Source organism: Rhincodon typus, chromosome 5, assembly GCF_021869965.1.
Source record: "Rhincodon typus isolate 14 chromosome 5, sRhiTyp1.1, whole genome shotgun sequence".
Classification (NCBI taxonomy): Eukaryota; Metazoa; Chordata; class Chondrichthyes; order Orectolobiformes; family Rhincodontidae; genus Rhincodon; species Rhincodon typus.
This window is the reverse complement of record NC_063336.1, coordinates 51,428,220-51,456,065: the sequence shown is the minus strand read 5'-3', so window position 1 is coordinate 51,456,065 and position 27,846 is coordinate 51,428,220. Positions and strand designations below refer to the sequence as shown.

At 37.6% G+C, this 27,846-nt stretch overlaps 1 protein-coding gene across 1 annotated transcript; it reads right to left on the bottom strand.

The window, feature by feature from the left end:
- Window positions 1-1,401: 1,401 nt before the first annotated feature.
- LOC109914588 (collagen alpha-1(X) chain-like) lies at window positions 1,402-27,596 on the bottom strand. The gene is made up of 7 exons (XM_048597025.1): window positions 27,485-27,596; window positions 21,155-21,226; window positions 14,406-14,468; window positions 5,388-5,465; window positions 4,863-4,958; window positions 2,655-3,227; window positions 1,402-2,498 (listed from the first exon to the last, which is right to left on the bottom strand). The coding sequence occupies exons 1-7, from the start codon at window positions 27,594-27,596 to the stop codon at window positions 1,402-1,404; spliced, it is 2,091 nt and encodes a 696-aa protein (XP_048452982.1).
- Window positions 27,597-27,846: the final 250 nt, after the last annotated feature.

The window sequence follows — 27,846 nt, the reverse complement described above, 5'->3', positions numbered from 1 at the left end:
TTCAGCTTGCACAGTCAACAAGCTATCATTGGGTGAGAACATATTCCAGCGCTTGAAATGCAGAAATATTTGGAGAAACTCAGCAGAATCTGACAGCATCTCTGGAGGAAATGCAGCATTAACAGTTCAAGTCCGGTGACCCTTCATCAGAACAGCTCTGATGAAGGGTCACTGGATTTGAAACATTAAATCTGTTTTCTGTCTCCAGATGCTGCTAGACGTGCTGAGTTTCTCCATCAATTTCTGCTTTTTTTTTCAGATTTCCAGCATCTGCAGTTCTTAATATATTGCTCTTGTTATATTCCAGCAGTTCAATATTGTGTAGCTGGTATAACATCTAACATGTTCATTCTGTTCTAAAATCAAACACAAACATGCTCAGTATTATAAAATTAATGCGTAACATAGATGCTTGCATGAACAGGAGTAATATTACATATAAACAAAGTTATATGATATCATTTACTTATACACAAAATCTCCTATTAGTAAGATGACTTGAAATTTTAATAAAATTCTTATTTCCAGTATAGTCATTAAGAAAAATCACTGTTTACATTTGATGTTTATTTTGGCTTTGAAGAAAAGGCATGTTATAAACAGAACAATGGAATCATTAATATTTATTGCTGTTGAAGAACTAATAGTGTTAACTAAAATATGGAAATTATACAACATATTCTGAGCCTTTACATCCTAAAACCTCAAGTAGTAAATTAAAATAGATATTGTAGACTGATTTTAGTTGGAAGACAATGAGTACAGTTTAAGATTACACTTGAGGCTGTAGTTACATTGTAACTAGCATTTGTGCAAAACAGTTTTGCATCATGCCAACTCTAAAGTTGTAATGAGAATCTTAGGTTTGTCCTAATTTTGGAGTGAAGTTAATATGAGACTTCCAGATGTCCACTATGACTTCAAAACTGCTTTTCACTGATGCTGCAATTGTAATGTAAATGCAGACCAAAACTGCCATTTCCTGTGGCGAGTAACATACTTTTAACGTTAACATATATTGTTTGCAGGAATGCTAACAAAGCGAGTACCCTGAGGCAAAAACATTGTGTGGGAGGACATTATAAAATGATCTGTGATATCGTTAGATACTCTTTAAAAACAAAAATTTACAGTGACTGCATATAAGAATGCATATAAAAACTGACTTTTTTAGAAGTATATCAGAAACTATTTGTTCGATCTGCACAAATGCAATGAGATTAAATAATCTTGCCTTCAGCAATTATGATTTTTTTTGATCAACATAGTATTGTTAAATTTCTATTTTTTTAGCACTGACATTTGTTGGATATTTATGCCATTTTTCATAAATTTCCTTATAATCTCAACTGACTTGGTCAGATTTAAACTCTCAACTCTGCCTTTTTAAATTGGCATACATCATGATGGTGTTATTAACAACCCAGAAAATGATGAATATATATATTCAGAAGAATACACACCATTAGACTTTTCTGCAGGTAATTGTACATACACTTTGTCATTTTCATCCAAATGTAAGATAGCTGTTCCTGATGCATGGTCAACGTATTGTGGTGTATATTCATCATACGTGTACATTACAGGTTCATCATTTTTATATAATGCCACCCAAACATTTGCTTCCTTAACATGTACATGATAAAAAAATTGGTAGATACCAGATATTTCACATGTGAAAATTCCCTTTGATGAATCATAGTTGTTATTTGAATTGGTCAGTATCTTGTCAAACACTATTGGTTGCCCTTTGTGAGGATATGGCTGAGAAAGAATGGCTGTAAATGCTGGAACAGGACTCACCATGCCACCTGAATCGATGTAACCACTATAACCTGCATATTTTCCTTTTGGTATAATAATTTCTCCCGGTGGACCTGCTGGACCAGGGGCTCCTGGAATGCCTGGTGGACCAATTGCTCCTTTTGGTCCAGGTGGACCGCTTGGCCCCTTTATAATTTTTGCATTAAATTTACTCTGAGGACCCGGTGGTCCTGGGACCCCAGGATCTCCTTTCACTCCTGGGTGTCCTGGAGAACCTGGACTCCCGGTTAGACCCACTGAACCAGGTAATCCAGGATGTCCTTTCTCTCCAGGTTTACCTGGAGGCCCTTGTGGCCCTTGAGGACCTTGAGGACCTGGACTCCCTGCTTTGCCACGTGGCCCAACAGGCCCTTTATCGCCTTTTTCACCAGATGGACCTGGTGCTCCTTTTTTACCCTCTGCACCTGACTTTCCTGGAGGCCCGGGTTTTCCTTGCTCACCTTTTGATCCTGGCTCACCTTTTGGGCCAGAAGGCCCTTCTGGACCCCTTAGTCCTGGATGACCTTTCTCTCCTGGTGCACCAACATTACCTGGTGGGCCTTTTGGGCCTTTTGGTCCTGGTGACCCAAGTGGTCCTACAGGGCCACGAGGTCCAGGTTCTCCAGATGATCCTTTATCTCCAGGCTTTCCCGTCAAACCAGGAGAACCTGGGTGTCCTTTGAGTCCTGGAAGGCCTGGCTTTCCGACACCTGGCAACCCAGGTGAACCTGGCAAACCTTGCAGACCAGGGTGACCCTTCATCCCAGGAACTCCTCGTGGTCCCTGTATTCCAGGCCTCCCAATTCCATCTTTACCAGGTGGTCCTGGTGGACCATCTTGGCCTGGTTTACCTGGATGTCCAGGGGACCCTGGTGATCCCTTTTCACCTTTGTGTCCTGGTTCACCTTTGTGACCTGGGGGTCCTTTGAGTCCTTTACCTTCTGGACCAGGTGGTCCTTGTGGACCACGTGGTCCTGGAGCACCTTTATCACCAGGACGTCCTGGACTTCCAACCCCTTTATCTCCTTTTGGTCCTGGTAAACCAGGGTATCCTGGATCCCCTTTTCTTCCAGGAAATCCAAGTGTTCCTGGAGGACCTGGTGATCCTTTAGGTCCTGGTTTCCCAATAACAGATAACCCAGCTGGTCCGGGTGGTCCACTAGGTCCCGGAGGTCCTCTTGGTCCTTGCATCCCCTGAGATCCCTTATCCCCTTTTCGGCCAGGAGATCCTGGCACACCTGGCTTTCCTGGTTCTCCTGGGCCGCCTGGTTTTCCAATAGCTGATAGTCCTTGTGGTCCGGGTGGTCCAGGCTTACCAGGATGACCTGGCAGCCCAAACCCTGGCTTTCCTGGGTATCCTGGTGGACCAATTGGTCCTGGTAATCCAGGTGGACCTGGTGGACCTGGCTCTCCATACTGTTCTTCTGTTAAAAATAAATAAATGCCATTCAGGTTGTTGTGTTAGAATGCAATTAGTGTGCACTATACGTTGTATTCCAACAAGAATTGAATTCTATTGTTTTTTTTGTTTGTACTTGTCTGTCTATGCTATACAAAATACCTCAGGAGACCAAAGCCATTGTCACGAGGAAAGAAGTGCTCTTCTGTTCCCTTTCTGATAAGAAAGGCTGGTGAAATATTATTTCACGTATCATTTTAAAGCTCAGGAGTATCTGTTGATGTATTATCGTTAGAATACAAGTAATAGGATCTGATTATATTAAGACAGATCTAATTTTAGGAAGGAAAGAATTGAATTCCTCTGCCAGTAACCCTGGTGGACATTAATGGCTTGGTTGGGAGTGGTTTTCCTGTCTTCACAGAATTGGGGTACACCTGAGGCATTTAAATCTAGTCAGAGTCAGGAAATTTGGCCAGTCACCGCTAGGAAGTTGTGGGGGGTGCAGGAATTACGGGTGAGCAGGAAAGAGGTGAGGTGCTTGCATCCCTGGAAAAGAAAACTAAATGTCCTTATAGCCTCTTTTGTAAGGAAACAAATATATATGTTTTTATATAGGTGTGTATTTTCCAAGGACAGTCCAAGTCTTGATGTAGGCATGGAACCCAAGCAGTAAAGATATATGCCATTGAGCATACTTAGGCAATTGAATCAGCTGGCCTTTCAGCATCTGGAAATAGGGAATCTTGCAGCTTTAATAAGGTATTTCTCAGTTGTCTTGTTCTGGTCTGGTAGAAACTCTGACCTTTACACTCAACCATTATAAGGCGGTGATACACTATATTTCAGTTCTGACACATTTATGACCATAGCTGGTCTATGCCAGAAGTGAGATGGGTCTTTTAGTCTCATTATGATTATTTTGTATTAGAATTTTATGGGGAGAGAATAGTGGTAAAAACTCCGTAGTTAGCTGAATATTTTAAAATCTGTAAAAATTTCCACTGAGTACAGAGAGATCCATGTGAAATGAAATTCATTATTCTAAATCAGGAGACTATGAAGGCAGATCTCAATCACAAATAACGCCACTCTGACCACTTTGCTGTGACTTATTTGACTACTCACTTACAGGTCTGATTCCTTCTGTGTCTGCTCTTGAAAAAACTTTTCTTCGCAGCCCACTGCACCTGCCTGTTTACTGTATATTGTTTTAAACATTAAACCTATGTTATACAAATAAAATGTTTGGCAAAAAATATTTGTCTTTTTGCTTAATTTCTTTTAATTTTTTAATGCAGCTTCATAACTTCAGTTAGACTGTTAGTTTTGACTGTTTGCATTTATTTTACTTTGAAGTATTAATTGTCTTACTTCCATATCTCTGATCTTTTTCAATGTTTGCAAGAAAATGTGGTTCCTGAATGGTTGAACACCATGCTCAAAACACAACTGAAATATAAAGTGGTTGAATATTGATTCTTTTGCCAAAATGACCAGCCGAATCTTGACAAGTTTCCAAAATGAAATAGCTGATCAGACCTGTATTCCAAGTTAATATGTAGAGAAAGGGCATTAAAAATAGATTTTCATGTTCATATGGTCTTGATAGTATTTTCAAACTCTGCTGTTCTGCATATGATAATTACATACAGCTCACCTGAAGAAGAGGAGGAGGAGGAGGAAGAAGAGGAAGAAAAATCTGAGTTATTGTTCTCCACAATGTCTTCTAAATCGTGGCCATTACTTTCATCACCTGTTTTAGTAAAAATAAAACACAACTGTTGTTTTTCACTTGACATTTTATCATTCACATTCTAAGTATTACTTTTCAATACCTTTTTCTGTCTGATCGCAATTTTTATAGAAGGAAGTTATGAGTGCAGTTTTAAAATCTCCACCTTTGAATTTTTCAAGAAGTAATTAGACATAGTTCTCAGGGCTAAAGGGATCAAAAGATGTGGAGATAAATCAGGACCAGCGTACTGAGTTGGATCAACTCTGATCATAATGAATTGCAGCGCAAGCTTGAAAGGTCATGGGGCCTACTTTTGCCCCTGTTTTCTATGATATCACCTGAGGTTAGTCAATAACAGAAATGGTATGTCAATTAATTTTGATTGACATGTTTGTTTCATGCAACACAAGGATAAATTTGCCTCGTGCATAAAAGTACACAGCTTACTGGTAGAATTGGCATCGCTATTCTGTTGATTTTCTTCAGAAGATGATCTCCTTGAATACTGTCCCTTGATCTGTTGGCCTATTTTGAATATACAATAAAATCAAACATGATGAATCCTTTTTTTAGTTTGATCATTTATTAATATTGCATGATAAAAGTAATAATTCTAATTGAAAATAAAACTTTCACCCGGAACTAATTGTCTCTATTGTGGATTTTACAGAAGGGAATTTTAAATACATGTTGTAACTGTTGTCTGTCTATTCTAATTAATAGATTTTAAGCTAGACATTGAATTATTTTCAATATGCATTTCTGAAGAGCAACTCTTCCAAAGAGGATTTGAAGTCAACACTTTGATTAGCACAACTCCATGTTTATTCCATGCAATTAAGTGAAAACTTCTTCACACCATTGATGAACTTGTAATTTGCAAGAGCCAGTAAGGAACAGCTTTATTCTACAGAAATAAAAGGATTTTTTGCTCACTGCCAGAATTAGATTGACCATTCTGTTGATTTTCTTCAGAAGATGATCTTCTTGGGTATTGTCCCTTCTCCTGTTGACCTGTTTGGGAAGTACACAAAATAAATGATGTATTCGCTTTTCAGTTTTGGTATTTGTTAATGTGCACTACTTAAAAGTAAGATCCTTAAATTAAAACATAAAATTGCTGATGAAGCATAATTTATCATGAATTTTTACACTTGGAAATTTTAAATATACTTGTAACTATTGTCTATCTACTCCAATTAATAGATTTAAACTAGGCATTGAATTAGTTTTTGTAACCCTGGTGTGCTAGTCTCCCAACCGGGTTACCAGCTCTCAGACTTTTTCCAGGCTGACTGCTGTGAGATTGCTGCACTCTCTGTTGTGGTGACAAGGTAGACATTGCTGGCGAAACACAGCAGATCTGGCAGCATCTGTGCAGAGAAAACTGAGTTAGCATTAAGTCTGCTTTCTCTCCACAGATGCTGCCAGACCTGAGTTTGTTTTTGTTTCAGATTCCCAGCACCTACAGTTCTTTATTATGGTGACAAGGCTGGTGTTCATCTGTCCATCCAATATTATTGCTAATTTCTGTAGCAAATACTCATTTATAACTGAGTGGCTGACGTGCTTGACCACTTCACTGAAACTTAAAAGTCAACCATGTAATATAACAACTGGATACACCTGTATGCCAGACTGATAAAGGATGGTAGTCTCCTGTTCCGAACTCAATATAATGACCCATTTAGTTTTTCACAATCTGGGTTAACTCAGTCCAGTTTCACAGTTTGCCTTGAGTTTTGAATGCTCAGCATTTATGTTAACAGTGCATGGCCCTTAATTCTGCATTTATTATGCACAAATTCACTACTATTACAAAGAAAATGTCTTTGTCCCATTGCTAAATTTGAAGTGTGCCTGTATTACGAAAGAACAAATAAAATGACTTGTTACTTAGTACCAGAATTGGAATGACCATTCTGTTCATTTTCTTCAGAAGACCTTTGTGAATATTGTCCTTTTGTTTCATGACCTGTTTATAGAAAGATAAAATTAACCTCATTGAATTTTTTCAAGCACTTTTGCTTAAAGTACATTGCAATCAACAGATAAAACCTGAAATAAACACTTTCATAAGTTTTTAAAAATGGTTATAAATTATAAACCCCAGCAACACTTTTAATTGTCAGGTCTATTATATATAGACAACAAAAGCTTGTTTCTTTGTGAATGATAGCTTTAAATTATTAAAATTGAATAGCTTTTTGCTTATGTGTGGTTGGAAACGCGTTGGTGGTTCCTGTTAATCAAAATGATTTACCGATTGCTTTTGATGAGCAGGAAACAAGTATAATTTCTGTTTTGGTTATTTTAGTGCTTCGTAGGCTGTATTGGTCTCTTCTGAGATCTCGTCCAGCCATGCCCTTTCCTATTGGTGACATTGAGTAAACAAGCTTCTTCAAGGATTCTTGTTTTGCTCCTTTGTGATTATGACCAAACACTAAGATGTGCACCAGTGATTTTTGCTGAGTCAATTTGCAATTTTCCTTTTATTCAGAGGCTATTTGGCCGTTTGGGCCGCCTTCACCATTTTACGAAATCGTGGCTGGTTTTCATGTGGTTACAATTCCAGTTTCCTGTCTGTTCCTAAAACCCTTGACTTCCTTGTCTATCATAAATCCATCTAACTCAGCTTTGAATAAATTCCGTGACCAAGCTGCTACTACTTTTAGGGAGGAGTCTTCCATAGACTAACAAACTTCTTAGAGAAAATGTTCCTTACTCGTCACTGTCTTAAAGGGGATCTCCTGTTCTTAAACTGTGTCCTCTGATTCTAGCCTCCCCCTGGAAGAGGGATTATCCTCTCTATCTTCCCGATAGACTCCCCTCAGGATTGTAAATGATTCAATAAGTTCACCTCTCATTCCTTTAAACTAGAAGTGAATTTAACCCCAGTCTGTTCAAGTTTTCTTCCTAGGAAAGGTCCTTCGTCTCAAATATGTTGAATGAACCTTTTCAGAACCACTATGAAAGCGATTATAACCCTTTTCAAAGAAGAAAACCAGAAATGTATGCAGTACTGCAGATGTGGTCTGAAGGCCCTGCACAACTGTAAAAAAAATTTCCCTATTTCTATATTCGGTTCTTCTTTCGATTGGCACCGACGTTCTTATTGCCTTTGAACACTTGCTATATACCTGTATACTAATTTTTATCATGATTGGTTTTCTGGAAATCCCTCTGTACCACCAAGTCCTGCAAACTCTCCATGTGAATAGTATTAAGATTTTCTATTTTTCCTGCCAAAGTAAACAAATGTGTATTTTCACACATCATGACTTTCTGAGATGGGTTTATTGTACAGAAAATTATGCTAGTCAAGTACAATCTTTCATATCACTCAATAGGCTGAATTCAAAACTCAGAAGTTATCAACTTATATGTGAACTGTGTGCAACTGACTGTTCATAAATAGCCATGTGTTTAATCTGGGTAATAAAGTACCTTTTGTAAACGTGCTGATTCTATTTTGTGCTTGTGTTATTATTGACAATTTAGGTGTATAGATGTTGCGATAAAAAAATACTTTTCCCTTGGCAGCGTAGAGCATTTCAAATTTTTTTTTGCCTCTGTTTGTTTAGATATGTCTATTTTTCTGATCTTTTAAAAATAACAGGAAATGTATCTCTGAATGTTTGTGTGCTGTAGGTACATAAGATTCCATAACTGGAGTTGAAACAAAATGGAAAAAAAATTCCCCCTGTGCCAACATTATCTCAAGTGAACTTATATTCAATGTTTTTGACACCTGTTTTGAAGCTCTATGCTGCTCAGGACTGGTGCAAAGAAACTCAAGGGCAGCAACTGTATGCACAGAAAAGCTAATGCAACATGGATTTTGAAATGGCTTATTTTGAAACTTGAACTGGTATAAAAAGTATTTCTGAGCAGATATTGGAATGAATTGAGAAATTGCTATGGATACCAAGCTTTATTTAGTATTGTAGGAAAAGAAACTAAAAATGAAATTAGATTGATCTCGCATATCAATCTTCAAACTAACTTTTAAGAACAAAATTATAGGCAATTAAATTGAGTAAATATACCTCCTTGATAGGGGTCAGCAACTAATTCTGCTAAATTAGTAAATTCCCATTCCAAATAGAAAAATAGTTGTTAGTTTGTCCTGCAGGCAAAGCGAGAACATTGTGCAGTGTTCCCATTGCTAGACACTGACATCTACTGGAAATTGTTGTGCCTTACAAGCATAATGATGAGGCTGGAGATGACGCCTTTTAGACGAACATTATACTAAAGCTTTCTGAGAAACAAGAATTCGAGTTTTCGCAATTTCATGGACTTTTTTTGTATCAATTTGACAAATATGAGGAGAACAGATTGTGATTTTTTTTTTCACACTGTATGGGACTTTGCTGAAATCAACTTGGCTACAGCTTTCCTCTAATTTATCTAAGTGATAACACATCAAGTGTTCTTCAGTGGGTGTGAAGAGCATTCGGATGTCCCGAGGCTCTGACAAAATGTCAAATCAATGCAAGTTATTTCTTAGATGCCACAGTTCATTGAAGGAGGATGTCACAAAAGTGGACAAGGAAAGAAAGTATTACTGGTCATCATCATAGATGACACCAGAGAGGATTTTGAAAAAAGGCTGTTTGCTGGATGTGAAAGTGAAGAAAGTAGACTGGAAGTGTTCAAGCATGAAATGTACAGATATAAGAGCAGGAAGATGGGAGGCATTAAAGGACATTAGAAAGACGTGTAGTTGATCATGAGACATTCCTCTGAGAGAATTGATAGATAACAATTTATAGCAGATTCATGTTGACAATTTGTACGAAGTAAGCTATTGAGTAGAGAAGACTTCACTACTGAGAACATGTTTGATTCATGCCAGATGTACCACAACAATTTATTCTCTATTAACCATTCCTTTTGTTGATAGATTTTCTGTTTACAAAGTGGGTTAAATTTAAATAACTTATTTAGTTGCTAGGATTAGCTCTCTGTTTAGGTTTTCCATACATACAAAATAGATTTAAAGAGTTTTAACTAAAGTTGGTAATGTATAAACATTTAAGCCTGATAGAACATAGTCAAGAACCAGCAATTGATATGAAGCTGAAAAATACTTTCAGAAAACTGCAGGGAATTACAAGTCCTGAAAATAGGGATGTTGCAAGCTATTAGCCTATGCACGATTTCTTGTATTAATCAGGATCTTAGAAGTAAGTAACATTTTGTTTCATTACATTGTAATGAATGTGACATATAAATATGATTGAGGTTGGTTGGCTTGCTGAGCTGGTTCGTTGATGTTCTCGGCGAGCCAACCAACCTCAACATCCACAACCCAAGCTACAAATCTACTCCAAAACCTTAGAAAATATGATTTAAAGTATTTGGAATGAGCTTTTGCCATACTATGTTTAGTGTTCGTAGAATCCCTTACAGTGTGGAAGCAGGCCATTTGGCCTACACTGACCTTTCGAAGAGCATTCCACCTAGACCCACCCCCTACCCTATCCCTGCATTTCCCATCCTAGACGCTATGGGCAATTTAGCATAGCCAGTCCACCTAACCTGCACCTCTTTGGATTGTGGGAGGAAACCCATGCAGACGGGGAGAATGTGCAAACTCTACACAGTCGCCCGAGGCTGGAATCAAACCCGGGTCCCTGGCGCTGTGAGACAGCAGTGCAAACCACCATGCCGCCTTTCTAGCCTTTGCTATCCACGTTTATTAGTTTTTATATATTGGTCCAAGGCGAAGTTAACTGCTTATTAAGTGATTGGTTAAAGGGAGTAGTAAAAATTATGGTGTAAAGTTATTTTGTACTGTGGCTTGAATTTTGCTAACCAGAGGGAGCATGTGGATAGCATGGTTATTCTTCCCTGTTTTCTTTGCAAGTTATTCAGCGAAACCTTTTATTAATTTTTCATGTAGAATTATAGAATCAAAAGAGTCCTAGCTGGTTCTCTGGAATAAAAATTTACCTAGCCTCACTTAACTAGTACAGTGTTCTACGTCCCTGCAATTCCTTTGCCTTCAGGTGCTAAACAACATTCTTTTGAACAACACAATTGAATCTAGTTCACCTCCCTTTTTCAGGTAGTGCATTCCAATTTTAATCACGAATTCAGTTTTCAAACAATGATTTCCTCATGCAACTTCAGTTTCTTTTGCTAATTACCTTAAATCTGTGTCCTTTGTGTCTTGACTGTGCTACAAATGGATATTAAGATGACAGTATATTCATTTATTTCTGAGCTCCCAGTTCAAATCTGGCATGATGTATAAGTAGTTATTGAGTGACCATGGATCTGTTGTTTTCCACTCAGCCCTTTTCTTTGATTTTCTGTTTTCAGAAATCCAGGAACTACCACCTGCCCAGCAGGAAGAGAAATAGTAATGCCACAATGCTGATAAAAGGCCTCATCACTTGATCTGACACTGGAAGCTACCTGCTCAGATATCAGCATTGAATGCATTTTAGGGGCTAGTGAGGAGTTAGGATCAAAGCAGTTTGAGTCACTAAGCCTGTGTGAGCTGCTGCCAGGCCTGAGGAAAGAATAGATAGAGCCAACGCACAATCACAGAGGACCTCAATGAGGTGGTTAGCAGGAGAAAATTGATAACGTTTACCAAGCTGCTGGATGCATTGACTTACATTCTAGACAGTCTCCTGTCACTAACAAGGAGTATGGATGAATCGAGCTCCAGTTTGATTGTTGGCATTGTACAGAGCTTTCATACTTGCAGCAAGGATGTTAAGCATGTACAAAACATTGACTGGGCTGTTACTGGTGTATTGGCAGGTAGATTAATGAAGCTGAGGTTTCTGGACAAAAACGCTTCTCGTTGGTGACGGATCGATAACCAGAGGACACTGATTTAAGGGGAGTGATAACAGCAGAAGAAACAATTTGCGATCAATTCATTGGGATCTGAAATTATTATATAGTCAGATTCAAATATGACTTTAAAATGAATTGGATCATTACCTGAAGGGGAAATATTTGGAGATAAAGGCGGGGAAATGGGTCTCGGTTGCTGCTGCAAAGATGATGGCCTGAATGGTCACTTGTGCTATAACCAATATACGATTATTTCCATCCCCTCTTCACACCCAAAAGTACTGCACTGTAGATTCCTCTCTCCCTCTCTCTTCACCACCCCCCCCACCTCCTCCAAAACCTCCCTGTTGCACCCTTGTGGAAACAGATCACAAAATTGTCCACCTCCCTTGTGAAGATACAGCAACACTTGCTGCCCTGTTAGATAACTCAGCACCCACATCTCCAAAAATACTGGACTGTACTTCAAGAAAATCTGTATGGAAATTGTCATCTAGGTTACTTTTATGTTAGGTGTCTGGACTTTTAAATAGTACTTGTGTTGTACTTTTTTTCAGTAGAATTCATTTTTTGATGAGTCACAAGCAAGTTTGTTGAGCGGGCACGCATGGCCTAGGTTTCTCATAGGTGAATTCATGGCCTCCACGTTCCAACTTGCTGATATCAGTGGTGCTACAGAGCTGATTTCCTTGATCTCTGTCTTCTATCTCTCAGCTAGTTGCTGACACTGAACACGTAGCTATTTCTGATTCTGTTCTGTCATTTCTTATTGATCTGTTTGCATCATCGTATCTCCTAATCCACCGTGCTCTTAACATCACTAAAAACAGTCAATCAGACTTTGATCTACCATTCACTGACATTTGTCCAAGTATTTAATTGCTGTGTCACTGATTAGTTTCCAGCAACTTGTTTACATTGTATGTTAAATTGGTAATGTGTAAGTACCTGAATTGTTTCTCCATCTCTATTGTAATTTTTCAATTCTATTATTTACGTCACCAGAAGATACAATTCCTGTGTCGTGAATGCTTTGGTGAATTGAGTAATGCATCTAACATCTACCGTGACATATCTAGGGGTTCTTCAAGCTCATCTGCTCTAAATAATCCAATCAGTTGCAAACCTTTTCAGTGATTCATTGATAGAATGTGAACATCGCTGGCTAGGCAATTATTTATTGCCCAGAGGATAGTTAAGAGTCAATGCTGCAGGTCTATAGTCACGTTTAGGCCAGATCAGAAAAGGATAGCATTTTCCTTCCCGAAAGGATGTTAGTGAACCCGATGGATTCCTTCTGACAGTTGTCATTGGTCTCATGGTCACCAATAGAGTCTTAATTCCAGATTGCCTTTGTTGAATTCAAATTCCACCATCTGCTATTGGGGATTTGAACACTGGTCCCCAGAACTTTACCTGAGTCTCTAGATTAGAAGTCCAGCTATAATAGGCTACTGCCTCCCTGGTAAATAAAATCTGAAGGAATCAGGAAAAACAATGCTAGCCAGTTTTATCTGAACAACTGTTGCTTCTAGCAGCCTAACTCTAAATGTATACGTAGACTCCATTGGGTCATGTTATTTGAAGAGTAAATGCAAGGACCCAGGTTTGGACCTGAATTTTGGCACTGCAAATCAAGCATCAAAATACTTGGTAACATTTCACTGCAAACAAATCCACCCAGAGACCAGAAGAAATAGGATCTAGAGTAGGCCATTTGACCCGTCAAATCTGCTTCACCATTTATTAAGATCATGGCTGATCCAACAATCTTCATGCCTCCTTTCCTGCTCTTGCCTGTAACCCTTGATTCTCCTCCTGATCAAGAATCTATCTCTGTTAGCCTTATATATGAACTCTGCCCCCACAGCTCCCTGTGGCTAGAAATGCTGGGATGATATAAGAATGATTTTTTTTCAGCCAGAAACTGGTGAATTTGTGGAACTCATTGCCACAAAAAGCTGTGGAGGCAAGTAACTGAGTATTTTTAAGACAGAAACGGAAGTTCTTGATCAGTAAGGGGATCAAAGGTTACAGGGAGAAGGCAGGAGAATGGGGTTAAGAAACATATTAGCTTTGATCAAATGGCAGAGCAGACTTGATGAGTCGAATGGCCTGATTCTGCTTCTATATGTTGTGGTTTATGGACCTGTAACAAGAAAGATCTGACTTATTTTTCATTACTTCTACTATGCTACTGTCATATTTATGGCAAGAGTGACAATATGTTGTGGGTTTCTCGAGTTAGCTCTTCTGATTTCATTATCAAACTTTGATAATTGGAGCTTTTATCAGTGAGTGTAAGGGTGCTTATTTCTTGGATAACTAAACCTGTCATGCATATTAAGCTTAAATCTTGCATACTTGCGGAATTTGAGTCGCTATTTTGCCCATTGTCATCAATCCTCCATGAGTATTTCCCTTTTATTTGATAGCCTATTTTGGAAAATAATAATAAACATTATTGTCGCTCTGACGTTTTTGTGTTTTATGCAAAATTTTGATATAAAGATTTTAAGCCATCTTCAATGACTGTAACTTGAATTTTTGAACTTAAGGAGCAGCAATAAAGTATTTTGTATAGCTCACATAACCGTAATTAATGTAAATATTGAATGAAACTTATTATTAAAAAGAACATACTTGCTGAATTAGAGTCACTATTGTTTTCATCGCTTGGTCCACTATTCCCTTTGAATTCATTGCCTATTTTAGGGAAAGAAAAAGATTGCATATATGTGAATATCTACAATTTTTCACAATATTATTAAAAGAAGTACTTTAGAGGGAGTGGTTCTGTCCATTCTAATCTTCGTCAGATCATTTTTTTTAGAAAAGAAGTTTTGAGCACGGTTATAAAATAGTAATACAAGTCCACCTAATTTGCAGTATTGCTTCAGGCATCAGACTTAGTAGGACAAGAAGTTATGATCTCAATTCGCATAATGTCTTGATTTGTGCACAGTTTGAATTAAGCTAAGAGTATTGCAGAAATTGAAGTAGTTGTGGAAATTTTATCGGGGTAAAGAATTAGGTTAAAAAAAATTTCTGGCTTCGGCTTCTTCTTTGGGTATAACACAGATATTGGATCAAAGTATCCTCCTAATCTTGCTAGAATGTGCTGACAAAATGATCATAATGCAGCCTAAATAATCAGGCCCAAAAGAAACTCAGAACCCACACTAATACATAGCAAGGAGGAAAACCTTAGACAATAAAGAGGGGTTGGTCAGATGGCCAGGACAGTGGCAGATGAAGTTTAATCCTGAAAAGTGAGAGGTAATACATTTCAGGAGGCCTTACAGGCAAGGGAGTACATGATGAACCATAAGACGCTAGAATGTACAGAGGATCAGAGAGACCTTGGTGAGTATGTTCGTAGATCCTTGAAAGCATGGGACAGATAGATAATATGGTTAAGAAGGCATATGAGATACTTGCTCTTAATAGTTAAGGTATTGAGTACAAGAGCTGAGTGGTTATGATGGAATTGTACAAGACATTAGCTGGGTGACAACCGGAGTACTGTGTGCAGATCTGGTTGTCACATTGAGAAGGAATTTATTGCATTAGAAAGACTGCAGAAGAGACTATTCACCAGGATGTTGCCTGGGTTGGAGCATTTTAACTATGCAGAGAGACTAGATAGGCTGAGAGTATTTTCCTCAGAGAAGAGAATCCTGAGTGAGGACCTGTTTGAAGTGTACAAAACTATGCTGGGTCTAGATAGGACGAATCTTTTCCCTTTGGTGGGGGTGTTAGGTAACGAGGGGGCATAGATTTACGGTAAGACGTCGGAAGTTTAGATGGGATTGAAGGAAAAATATCACCCGAAATATAGAGAGAATGGATGAATTTGTTATGGGAAGCAAATTAATGGCATAGTCAAAGAATTGGTTTGTTTGAAGGGATGGATATAATGAAATAAAACTTGTTCCAAAGACCTTTTATAATGGGCTGAGAATAAGAACTGGAGGTAGACATCCTATGGTGGAAAAATTTCTAAGGAAGATGGATTGTTCAATCTGAGAAAAACAATTCTGCTAAACTTCTCAAATCAAGCCGAGCATGTGTCAGAACTTCTGTTTGTTTAAAATCCGTTGAACCTATCCCAAATATTTAGGGAAGTGAAAATCATCTTCCATTCTGGCCCTATTGGCTGCAACCACAAGTTATAGGAGGTATTTTCAGTTTTGTTAACTTGGGGCTGTAAGAGACATTGGCTCATTAGAACAGAACACATTGGGCTGAAGAGGCTTGTATGAGCTTATTGAGTAGTTTGTAAGCTTAGACGAGGATCCGAGAAACAATTTTCTGTGGCACCGAAGCAAGTGAAGTTGACGGGGGATTTCTGCTAGTACTTTGTGTCCGAAATGTCTCAGTCTTCAGAGTTCTTGATAAGTTGAACTTTTGAAAAAAGTGAAGCTGTCAAAGGGAAATGAGTCAGGATTCAAGGGTTATGGGGAAAAGGCAGTAAAGTGGAATTGAGGATTATCAGATCAGCCTTGATCTCATTGAATGGTGGAGCAGAACTGATGAGCTGAATGGCCTAATGCTCCTATTTCTCATGGTAAATCGATCCTGGAGTTGATAAAAGCTTTTGTGTGATTTTTCTTTTGCAGTCAGCACTATTTTGTATGTGGAAGAAGGTGACTTTTGCATTGAACCTCAAATAAGGCTTAAGACTCAATGAGGTTTGGACAGGAACTGAGGTTACGTCAAAGTTAAATCAAATCAAAGTAAGGAGCAAATTAGATAGAAGGGGTCTGAGTCAGGGGTATATAGGCGTGACTACGGACAGCCAAATAAGATGGTTTCCGTCTCAAAAAATTCTTGTCTGATCAGAATATTTTACTATACCAGCAGTCGGCAACAGCTCAAGCTACTCATGGTGCTGCAGGGTAGAGTTAGGTCTTACCAAGACAGCTGACATGCTATTACAATACTCTTGTATTGCTCTTTAACAATAGGGTGCAAAATAGTGGTGATTGATTTATTTTGACTTTCCCCAACATCCCATAGTAGGTTGAGTTTTGTTATAGTATCTGTTGCGAAACCCAATGTAACGAGCTCAGATTCTGCTGCAGTAGTGTGTCGTGTTAAACTCCCCAATGGTTTTCAAAAAGGAGTGAAAGACAGTGGTTGGATGTAAAACACCACAGGTATTATTTATATTGGCTTTGAGATAGGGAATAACTATCACCTCCCAACTTGTGTTCTGTTTGTACAGTAACTTTGAGTATGAAAAGCATTCCATTTTTAGATAGCCTAAATACATACATAGTTTCTTCTCTCAATGTACCTTAAAACCAACATTAAAAAGCACAAACAATTCAATTATACTCTAAATTGCATATTTTTAAATTAAATATTTCAAGATGTACAAAAAACATCAGGAACTGAAAATTTCTGAAGAAAGCACATCTTTTCTGACAGTTTAGGTAGGGGAAAGTGTGTTCTTATGGTGGTCAATGGAGACTTGCTCTATCAAACATTAACCACCAGTGTATATAACATAGATGTTGTATAAATCAAGATCTTGTTGACCACTGTTTACAAAATTAAACCTGTTGACCTGACTTGTTACAAAAATAAAAAATATTTTAGTACTTAATATTTCCCCATAATACAGACATTTACAGCAGCGCAGTTATGTAAAAAGAAACCTGCATTGTTAATTTAGTTTGTTGAAACTGGATCCAGTTGTTGTTCTTAAATGGTGTTTTTATCTTATTTTGACAAATCAATCCATTCATCATTTCTAAAGGTACGTGACACTGTTTTAATGATTAATCTTTTCTTTGCCAATTTTCTTCCACCTACAAAAGCATTTTTTGACATTAGTTGCTGGAGCTCTGCCACCCACCAATTTCTTGCTGAAATCATTTTACTCCATGTATGACTCTTGCCAGCAAATGGCAACAACAACAGCAGCAGCTAATACCAATGACAAATCTTTAACATAACAAGTATACCAAGGTGTTTTACAGTATGCATCACCCAAGTTAACAAAATGTGAGGATCCCTGTCTCAACCTCTCCCCTTGGCTGAGGTGTGGTGACCTTCAAGTTAAACCACCACCAATCGTCTCTAATGAGAGAGAGAGAGAGAGAGAGAGAGAGCAGTCTGATGGTCTGGTAGGACTGTGGCGAATATGAAGAACAGTTGGAAGGTCGACTGTTGAAAAATAAGGTTTTTAGGGAGGTAATAGATGTAACATGAGGGAAGGATCTAAAGATATATTTTCAGAATATGCGGTAAAGTTGACCGGAGGCTGTATTAACTATAGTAGATCAGGCAAAGGGCAAACATGCAGGACCATGAAGTTTAACAGTGTGGAGGATATGTTTGGAAACTTGAAGAGAGGCTGCAAAAAAGTGAGTAGGTGAAAATCAAGTGAGCAGGAATTTGGGCAACATGGATGTAGGTGGTTGAGCATTATGAGTTGGATGGATCTTAGGGGTCAAGTGAAAAAAAGACCATAAGATGTAGGAGCAGAAATAGGCCTATCATTCCATTGACCCTACTTTGTTATTTAGTGAGATCATGGCTGATCTGAATGCTCAACTTCACTCTTCTGTATTTTCCCTGTAACCATCAATTCCCTTATTGAGTAGAAGTCTGTCTATCCCAGCTTTGAAGATCCCTAATGACTCAGTCTCTACAGCACTCTGCAGTAAAGAATTCCATAAATTTGCTGCCATCTGAGAGAAAAAATGCCTCCTCCTCTCTAACTTAAATGGGTGACCCTTAACTCTGAACTCTGGCCCTAGACTCTTCCACAGGGGAGTACCGACCCAGTCAAGTCCCATAAGAATCTTGAAGATAGTAGGAACTGCCGATGCTGGAGTCCGAGATAACACAGTGTGGAGCTGGAGGAGCACAACAGGCCAGGCAGCATCAGAGGAACAGGATAGTTGACGTTTGGGTCCTGACCTGAAACTTCAACCATCCTGCTCCTCTGATGCTGCCTACCCTGCTGTGCTCCTCCAGCTCCACACTGTTATCCATGAGAATCTTGTTGCCTCTCATTCATCTAAACTACAATAAATACAGGCCCTTCATAAGACAATCCCTGCATACCCATGATTAACCTAATGAACCTTGTCGGGACTGCCTCTAATGCTATTGTATCTTTCTTTGGATAAGGAGAGCCAAACTGTTGATTGTATTCTAGGTGTGATCCAGCCTGTGACTTGTTTTAGCATGACTTGTCTATTTGTGTAATTCATTGCCTTTGAAATAAAGGCCAAGATTTAATTTGCATTCCCTATTAGCTGCTGAACTTGTATGTTAGCTTTTCATGAATTACGTACAAGGACTCCCAAATTCCCCTTTGCTGTATTTTTCTGCAGTCTTTATCCATTTAAATAATATTCAGCTCCTCTGTTCTTCCTCTCCATAATGTTATTCAGCACTAATCCTTGTGGCATTCTTCTGGTTACAGGTTGCCATCCTGTAAATATCCCCTCATCCAAACTCTGTCTACTATTAGTTTGCTAATCCTCTAATATCCTTGGAAAGTTGGATCTAAGAGGTCAAAGGCATAAATGTTTTTCAGTCATGGTAGTGATAAGGTCACAGATTATTTTAGTGAATTTTTAATTACTCCCGGGATGTGGGTGCCTTTGGCTAAGCTAGTATTTGTTGCCCATCCTGAATTGCCCAGGCAGCAATTAAGAATCAACCACATTGCTGAAGTCTGGAGTCACACGTAGGTCAGACGAGGTAAGGATAGGAGTTTCTTTCCCTAAAGGACAGTAGTGAGCCAGATGGGTTTTGTCCAACAATCGACAATGGTTTAATCATCATTAGACCCTTTATTGAATTCAAATGTCAACATCTGCCATGGCAGGTTTTGAACTCGTTTCCCCAAAATATTAGGTGAGTTTCTGGATTAATAGTCTAGCAATAAAATTACTAGGACATTGCCTCTCCATAATATGGAGAAGGTCTGAGGATCAAGGGACTCTACATATTGTCAGTTTCAGTTAGGAGTAGGAAAGGCAAAGGTGAAAGCATTAAGTTTTGAGCAAGCATCAAACAGGATGGATTCAGTCTTTCAGATATAAATCTTCAAATTCTGTCTTGTCCATGGCTTTAATGAGCAATAAGCCATTTGCAGTACATAAAAGTCCTGACAATATAGATCAGAGCATCACTTTCAACGTAAGGTGATTTTACTTCATTTTTTTTCCGGACCCCTGACGATGGATTCATAAAACGATAAAATTTTGAAACCGTTGACTGATGTCTGTAATGCTCTATGCTACAGTAATCCAAAACTAACCCCACTGCCCCTAAGTCTTTGGCTGCTTGAAATGTTTCTTTAATTTTCCCTTAACCGAAGCAGCGCCTCTACCTCTACATTTTTAGAAGTAAACGAAGATTAAACAAAGTTGTGCTTCTCAGTGTCTACTAATTTACATTGAATTATAGATTCTGGGAGTTTTCCCTCAATTAGGCTAGACTAATTAGTGTGGCAGACATAAAATAGATTCAGTGGCCAGACTGTTGGGAAATTAAAAGGTGAACACAAATTAAACTGTGAAAGTGTATGCACTCAACGAAGAGTTATGATTACTGGAACATGATTGATTAAGACCTGGGTGGGTGCGGGGTGTGCACAAGCCTATTCTATCATGTCCGTACTTGTACGAGACTCCTATTTTGCAAAGATCTGAAAATCTTGACTTAAAATGACTGAAATGGATATTCACATGCCGATACATTATGGATTTTGAGATCATCAAGTGTACCAATAGAACTATTATTGACACCTCAAAGGATTGAACTCTTCCAAAAGAGCAAATGTATTATAGTAACTACTCATGTCCCGTAGTATAATTTGTATAATTAAGGAGGATTGGAAAAAATAACTAGAAATCTGCTTCTCTGTTCTACAAAAGGTCATGGGCATGTAACTTTATTTTGAGACCACTAATGTTAGCAATGATGGCATAAAGAGCATTTTTATTAAAGGCATATGTTGACAAATAGACACATCTAAGAACAGAGCTAGATACTGACAATTGGGCCCTTCATTGGTTCCTAATTGGTCTCTATTTTCTTTTAAGATTGATCAAACATGAAAATGATTTTGTGCTTTGTGTGAACAACAGGCATTTGCTTTATGTTTTATAATGGCCTTGATATTTGAATTTTCATTTCAGATATGAAAATATGAATTAGGAATGGAAGTAGATCTTACAGATATGAGGAAATATTAGAATCACGTGCATAGTTCTTCAGTTCTTCACTGTCTAAAACATGAGCAGTCAATAACAACAAGATGCCCGTGACATTTAGTGTAAGTTTGCATTGTTCACTTCAGCTTGTGTCTGTTTTAAAAAGCAATACTGCCCTATGTCAAAATACTGAGTATAGCTTACTTGCAGATTTTGAGTTGCTGTTGTGTTCACTGTCTTCATTGCTCAATGAATGAGGGAAGTTTACTTCATTACCTAGTTTAGGAAAAACAAAATGAGTTAATGTCTAAATCTGCATTTTTTTCCTTGTAGAAGTACAGTAATGATCATCAAAAGCATTGGAAGGAATGCCATTGTTCTTTGAGTTTCTCAGTTTAACATTGAGAGTGTGGTAAAACAGATTATGCTAGTAGAATTATTTGATTCAGTTAAAGTGTGGCAAAAACTGAGTTATAGCGTAATACAGATTGGAAATAGTTCTTAAGTGAGTTTTACAGAAACTTAACTTCAAAATCCAGGAACAAGCATTTAGCAATATGAATGTGGCTTGTAGATTGTCCAACAAACAGTAGAAATTTCAGAGCATTTCAGTTGCTGTAAATTTAAACTGTAATTTGCATCTCCTGTTCCAAGTAACACACTAAACAAACAGGTAACAATTTTATTCCTCCATAATAAACACCACTGGAAGGAGTATGAAGGGCAACAGGGGATAGAATATACTTTGGGTGGGATACTTCAGTGTTTATCCCCGCAATTGACTCAGAGGTACCACTCTTGATAGAGCTGGCTGAACTCTGAGGAATGTCAGATGGGCCTTCAGGTGCAGCTTGAGACTGAAGTTGGTGACATCCAGATGTACAAAGGAAATGCTTCCTTTACCAGTTTTCCAACATTTCCTCTCTTTGGTTGATCGTCGAAATGTGAAAGGTCAGCTTGTCACAGTTATCAGATTATTTCAGCATAAGTTGCATTGGTTATGTTGTGTTATGATTGAGGGGGGAATTTTGAAGAGATGACATCACTATTTTAGCATGTAATCTGAGGCTTTGAATATCTCATAGTCGATCTTATCTTGGATCACTTGATGCATAGTGCTATTGAAACCATGCTGCTATATTGTAACTATTAGTTTAATTGTAGCTCAGACATTCTTCCTGTGGATATAATGTTTGTACGCAATTATCTGAAATAAATGTCTGTTGGATACTTCAGTATCACAATATCAACACTGGTTCCTATATTTCATTAGATAATATAAGCATCGCTGCATCAGGTAAAAAATAACCTGTTGAAAGTCAACTCATACCAGATTGGACTGAAAGTGTCACCTTTCATTAGCCCCTTCTCCCACATGTTTTGCTCACAAGAAGTCAGGATGAAAATAAGTGATTCAATTTGATGTGCAGGATTACTGAAACGAATCAAGTAAGTGAAAACCGCGCTCAATCCTTTGAACAACTTAACTTGCAAGAGTAAGAAAAGACATTTTGATATCATAAGACTGATGTAAACTTCAAAGATCCTTAGACAAATTCTTAAAGATAGATAGGGTTGAAATTCTGCAGGAGGTGGGCTTCCTTTGATTGTCCATCGTAATTTAGGAAGATTAATAGAATTCTTAGAGAAGTGGCGTTAATGCTAGCATCTCTGGGGCTGCAACTGATAATCAACAGAATCATGTAAAAACTAATGACATTGAAGTGCCAATATCATCTACATGTCTGCACGTGTAATTCTCATGATCTTGTACCTCTGTAACTGTTTGCTGTGGTTTCCTACTAGTAACAAAAACTTGAAATTAAAATTATTATCTTTTAAATTTAATTATAATTGAAATTAGTTTCTGTATAACAAAGCAGAAAGTTACATATGATGGGTTGTCCATTCATAAGCAAATTTTACCAAATCATGTTGCAAATTCTGGTTCATCTGATTTTTTTTTATGCATTGGTGTTGTTTTGATTAGTGCATTTGGGGAAAAAAAAATACATCATTCCATTGCCCCCCTCATCGTTCCTCAGATTACTTTTATGTTTTAAACATTGCACCATAAAATTTTGAAGATGTGAACTGGTAACAATAGTCTGAGGTCAGTGGTGCATCTGGAAGCTCAAACATCATGACAAACATTCTAACTCCTTGCCAATGAAATTGAAAGAAAGGAAAGAAATGGACTGAATGACAGAGGAAGAGAGAGTGAATTTGAATTAAATGAGATATAGAAAAATCAATTTAAGAAAGGGAAGGAAAATTAATGGATTAGTACAAAGAGACAGAAGGGAAGGTGAGGTTTTGTTCTTGAGTTTGCATGAGCCATTTGTGATCTGATGAGCATAGTGAGCCTCCATGGTTTCAGTTATTCCTTACCTAGGCCTCCAAGATTCAAAACCATGTCAGGGATTTGTGCTGTGTAAAAGCAGCCTGAAATAACTGTGTCACTGTTAATTTGTATTCAGGGCACAAAACCATCAGTTTCTTGACATTCATGGGAAGGTTCACAGTGAAGCCACTGGCAACTCGGGCGTATCCTAGTCTCTCAAAATTGCTGACAACACCTGAGCAGGGTTAATTTATTCAACTTAAGTGTCCCAGCTTGCTTCACATGGGCATTTAGGGCCCCAAGCCTCATAAAGAGGTATTACGTCAGATTACCAAGCTTAACCAGAAGCTTGGTTAAAGACGTGTGTTTAAAGGAGCATTTTAAAGGAGAAAGGTGAATTAGGAAATAAAGCATTATAGGGAGCACTTTCCTAAGTTTAGTGGCCAGGAAATTGAGGGCACCCTCACGTGATTGAGTGATTAAAATTTAGGCTGATCAATATGCAAGGATTAGATGAATAGAAGAAAAGTGGAGAAATGTGTAGCTGGAGATGTTTACAAAGATCTATAAAACTGAAATAATGGAGAGATTTCAAAGCAAGAATAAGAATTTTAAAATCGAGACTGTTGGGAAAGGGCAGTTGCATATTTGGGTGAGCATGGGTGATAATGGTGAATGATATGAAGTCGGACTTATTTTTCCTGCAAAGACTGGACTAATCTAACAAACAAAATATTTTAATTGATTTATGCTGGGTGTTTTCGCACTGATGTTGAGATAAAGAAAAATCTACATCCAGTATTCTGTGTCACAGAAGTGAGGTGTAATCTTTACTTGTCAAGATTATTTTAGTTTGGATTTGAATTTGGCTGAAAATGGTTAGTGATTATGGTAAATCTTAAAATCTTCATTGTAAGAGACTGCAGTGAATCTCTAGATCATCAGTGAAGGCACATGTACTCGTAAAACTCAAAACAACAATACTGCAGAATTGAGTATATACTCATTTGTTTGCCTTAGAAATACATTTTTGCTCTTTATAGAACTGGCTAATTTGTCATCGTTACGTTTGAGGTAACAGCTGGATAATAAATTTCCCTTCCCGTGATTAATTATCCTTTCCTGCTGTCACACTGCAAGGGTAATACTTTCATATTGCACCAGCAAAATTGTCGTTGGAAAATTCAGAAATTCCCAGAAATCAAATGCTTTGCAACTCCTTTCAAATGAAAGGGCATCAATCTTTGAGTTGGAGTGCTACATTTTTATTCCACTCATTTAAAAAAAAATTGAAAAGGTCTTAATTTGACCAGTAGAACACTTTGTTTTAAAAGTAAGGTCCATAAGGCTGAATCTAAATTGTTGAAAATTTGTACTTTGACAAATTTAATTAAATTGAACTCATTTAAATTGATTTTGGATTTTCACCTTTCATGTAAGTTAGAAGTTGCATCTTAACTTTAAATATGGAAAATATCAGACTGAAGCTTCAATTTACAGTTGAAAGTAATGCCATTTTACTTGGCTAGAAGTTGTTGATTATAATCCTTCAACTTGTAGCATTTGCACCAGTGAACTAGTTGTAAGTTGAATAATGAATTGATTGAGAAATAGAAAAACTATGCATTAATCAGTAACAGACACAAACATTACTGTAGATTTTGTAGGTTCCTGTTCTTTTTTCTGACTTGTACGATTTATTCTTTGCTGCTGCTTAACTGTTCTCTTCTTAATTAGAGTGTGAGTCTCAGTGATATTACTTTTGCTGCAATTACCTTGAGAATTGTTTTCTTAAAGAAACATTTTTCCTTTCTAGAAAAGGTTTCCTGCCAGAATATTTTCAAATTTCTGTAGCAGTTTATCCAATTGTGGCAAGCTGTGCGTTCCAACCACTGCTCAATTGGACATGTGAAAGTTACCAAACACCCACTGTAAGACAACATTACAACATCATTTTGTTGCAATGTTCAAAAGAAATATTGATAATTAGATTCTGTACGACATATCTCGTTTTGTGTTGAACATCAGATTTTAACTTGTATTTCTGGTTCAGAACGCTATTTTGCAGTCATGCAATGCTTTCTTTATATAGCACACTAGTCCTTCACCTGTTGGACCTGGATTCAGATCCAGCCTATTCTAAAATATTGGATTTTCTTTTGTTTGGCTTTTGGAGCCAATGTGAAATGAGTCCAGGCAATTTTGAGGCATTAAGTTGTCAATCTTGTTCCAGTGATTTGTATAATCAGGGCAAAATAGATTTAGTGAGCAGTGTTGTTCTGAGTTGAATTGTTGGGCAACGTAGAAGGAACCTTGCTCCGCATCTCAATGTAGTGTTTCTATTTGTGTGTTGGCAGAGAAGGATGCCTGAAATGGGAAAGTTCCATTTCAAGCATTAATACTTTTCATTCTGAAGATCATAGAATTATGCAGAAGTGATGGATTTTTAACGCATGTTGTATTCCATTTTGCAATAACCAAGTTGTTACGTGCCTGAAACATACAGAATTATTCAGCAATACCTCACAAACCAAATGGACATTGTTTGCAACTCAGACATAGGAATGCCAAATTTCAAAGGGGGCAACAATTTATATTGCATGAAAAGAGTGCTCGGATTTCCTTGCAAATGACAATCTGGTCATGATTTTCCAAAGACAATCTGCCAAGGAACTATTGTTACTTACTTATGCCTGCTGGAAGCTACACTTATTCACAGGCAGGAATCTGCTGTCTGCAAGGAAATCAGTTTGTCCAGGCGTTATGCCTTTTTTTGAATTTTAAAAAAAGTTAAACTAGTTGTTAGTTATGATGGAGATATGTAACATCATTCAACGTGTAACATACGATATGTGATTTTGATCTGTAATTTTCAGGGCCACATCAGCTCATTAGTAGTAACTATTACTGAACTGATCTTTTTAAAAACTCAGTTACATCTCTTCGAAGAAGATTTTACTTTATATAGAACTAACAGTTTTGGGGGTGGGTGAGGGGAATTTCTGCCTGATAAAGTGATTTTGCTGATTGCTCGAACTGGGGTGAATGGAAGTTAATGGCACAGCATATGGTCCAGCGTTATTGTTAATCTGAATTTGCACTCAATGTTGAAATTGCTGTCAGATTCACTGGGCGTAATAATGAAAAACTCCAACAGCAAATAGCTCCCAAATTCTAGATCAAGAATTCTTGGATATTTTTGTATTTAGTCCATTTTATGTGCATATCATCTAAGCAAACTAGAAATTCTAGTGCATTTTAGAGCCTGCGTGCTAACATGCAACATCTGAACAAAGTAATCTGATGGCAGTTTGTTTTTTTGATTGGGAATTATGCAAACCCAGTTGATTAAAGTTAAAATAACATCTTTCATATCTTCAAGATGTCCTAAAGCATATCACACAGATTTTGCTTCTAAAGTGTTGTTTTGTAGGTAACTGTAGGAACCAATTTGCCAAGTGGGGATGAACAATTTATCTGTTTTGGTAGTATCGACTACCCCGACTCTTATTTCATATCCATCTCCATTGACAGCTGGAGCCTAGTTTTAACAGGTTATCCAAAAAAGCAAAACTGTTGGCAATGTAACATTTACACAGTGCTACACTGTTTACTCAAATATGCAATTGCTGAGGTGACATTTGAACTGATACCCCTTTGACTTTGAGGTGAATGATACCCTTCAGCAAGATTGACAGTATTGTTGGACTGCCTTTTATCAATTAGAGGCATTGTGCATGTCATAAATAAATGTCTGGTGTAGAATTATCATTTTAGTGCAAATGCTCATACAATGAGACAATGTGCTTTGAGGTGTTTAGGCTTAGATGGTGTTTGATGATTTCCCACACAAGGAACCTGTCCAGAGATCTCTCAAAATACTTCTACAATAATGAATGTTGGAGACCTTGATAACCAATGGTGCATATGGTGCATATGCTTTCATATGAACTAGTTCAGAATGAAGTTTTAGTTCTGTTTTCCACTTTCAAGCTGGACGAATTTTGTCATCTCTTTGAAAAATTTTCAACAGTTTTCAAAACTTTAGCACAAAGTTTAATCACGCTTCATTTTGGCGCATGATCACGTTGGACTGAAGTGAATCGTCACCATCATCTGTTGGTGTTATCTCATGTTGAATAAGCTGCAGCCATCTTGTTTAAATATTTCAGAACAAAATATGAACTTACCTCCGTAACTTTTTATATTATAGGCTGGATAGACATATCTGATAAAGTCTGTTCCGTAAACCAGGTTCAAAGACAGCGATAGTATAAGTGCCCCAATTCCCTTAGAAACCATGTTGCAACTAAAATGTAAAAAAAAGCAATTGTATAAGTACCAATGTAAAACAGGATTCAAAGCCTTTGATTTTGACACAAATTAGATAAAAATTAGATGTTAAAAGGTGCAGCAATGGGGAGACTGTTTTTGTCCACGTTTCCATTCGCAAAAATTGTTATGATAATAAGTTTTCTGTATCAAGGTTACAGTGATATTTTCCCTTAACATCTTTGACAAGACAAGAACATTCCAGGTGGTCCCCTTCAAA

Coding starts and splice junctions, on each gene's coding strand:
- LOC109914588 (XM_048597025.1), bottom strand. CDS start 27,596: ATGGTTTCTAAGGGAATTGGGGCACTTATACTATCGCTGTCTTTGAAC. Junction 3,228..4,862: donor CTCCTCCTCCTCTTCTTCAG/GTGAGCTGTATG, acceptor TATTTTTAACAG/AAGAACAGTATGGAGAGCCA. Junction 2,499..2,654: donor AGGGTCCCCTGGACATCCAG/GTAAACCAGGCC, acceptor TCGGAAAGCCAG/GCCTTCCAGGACTCAAAGGA.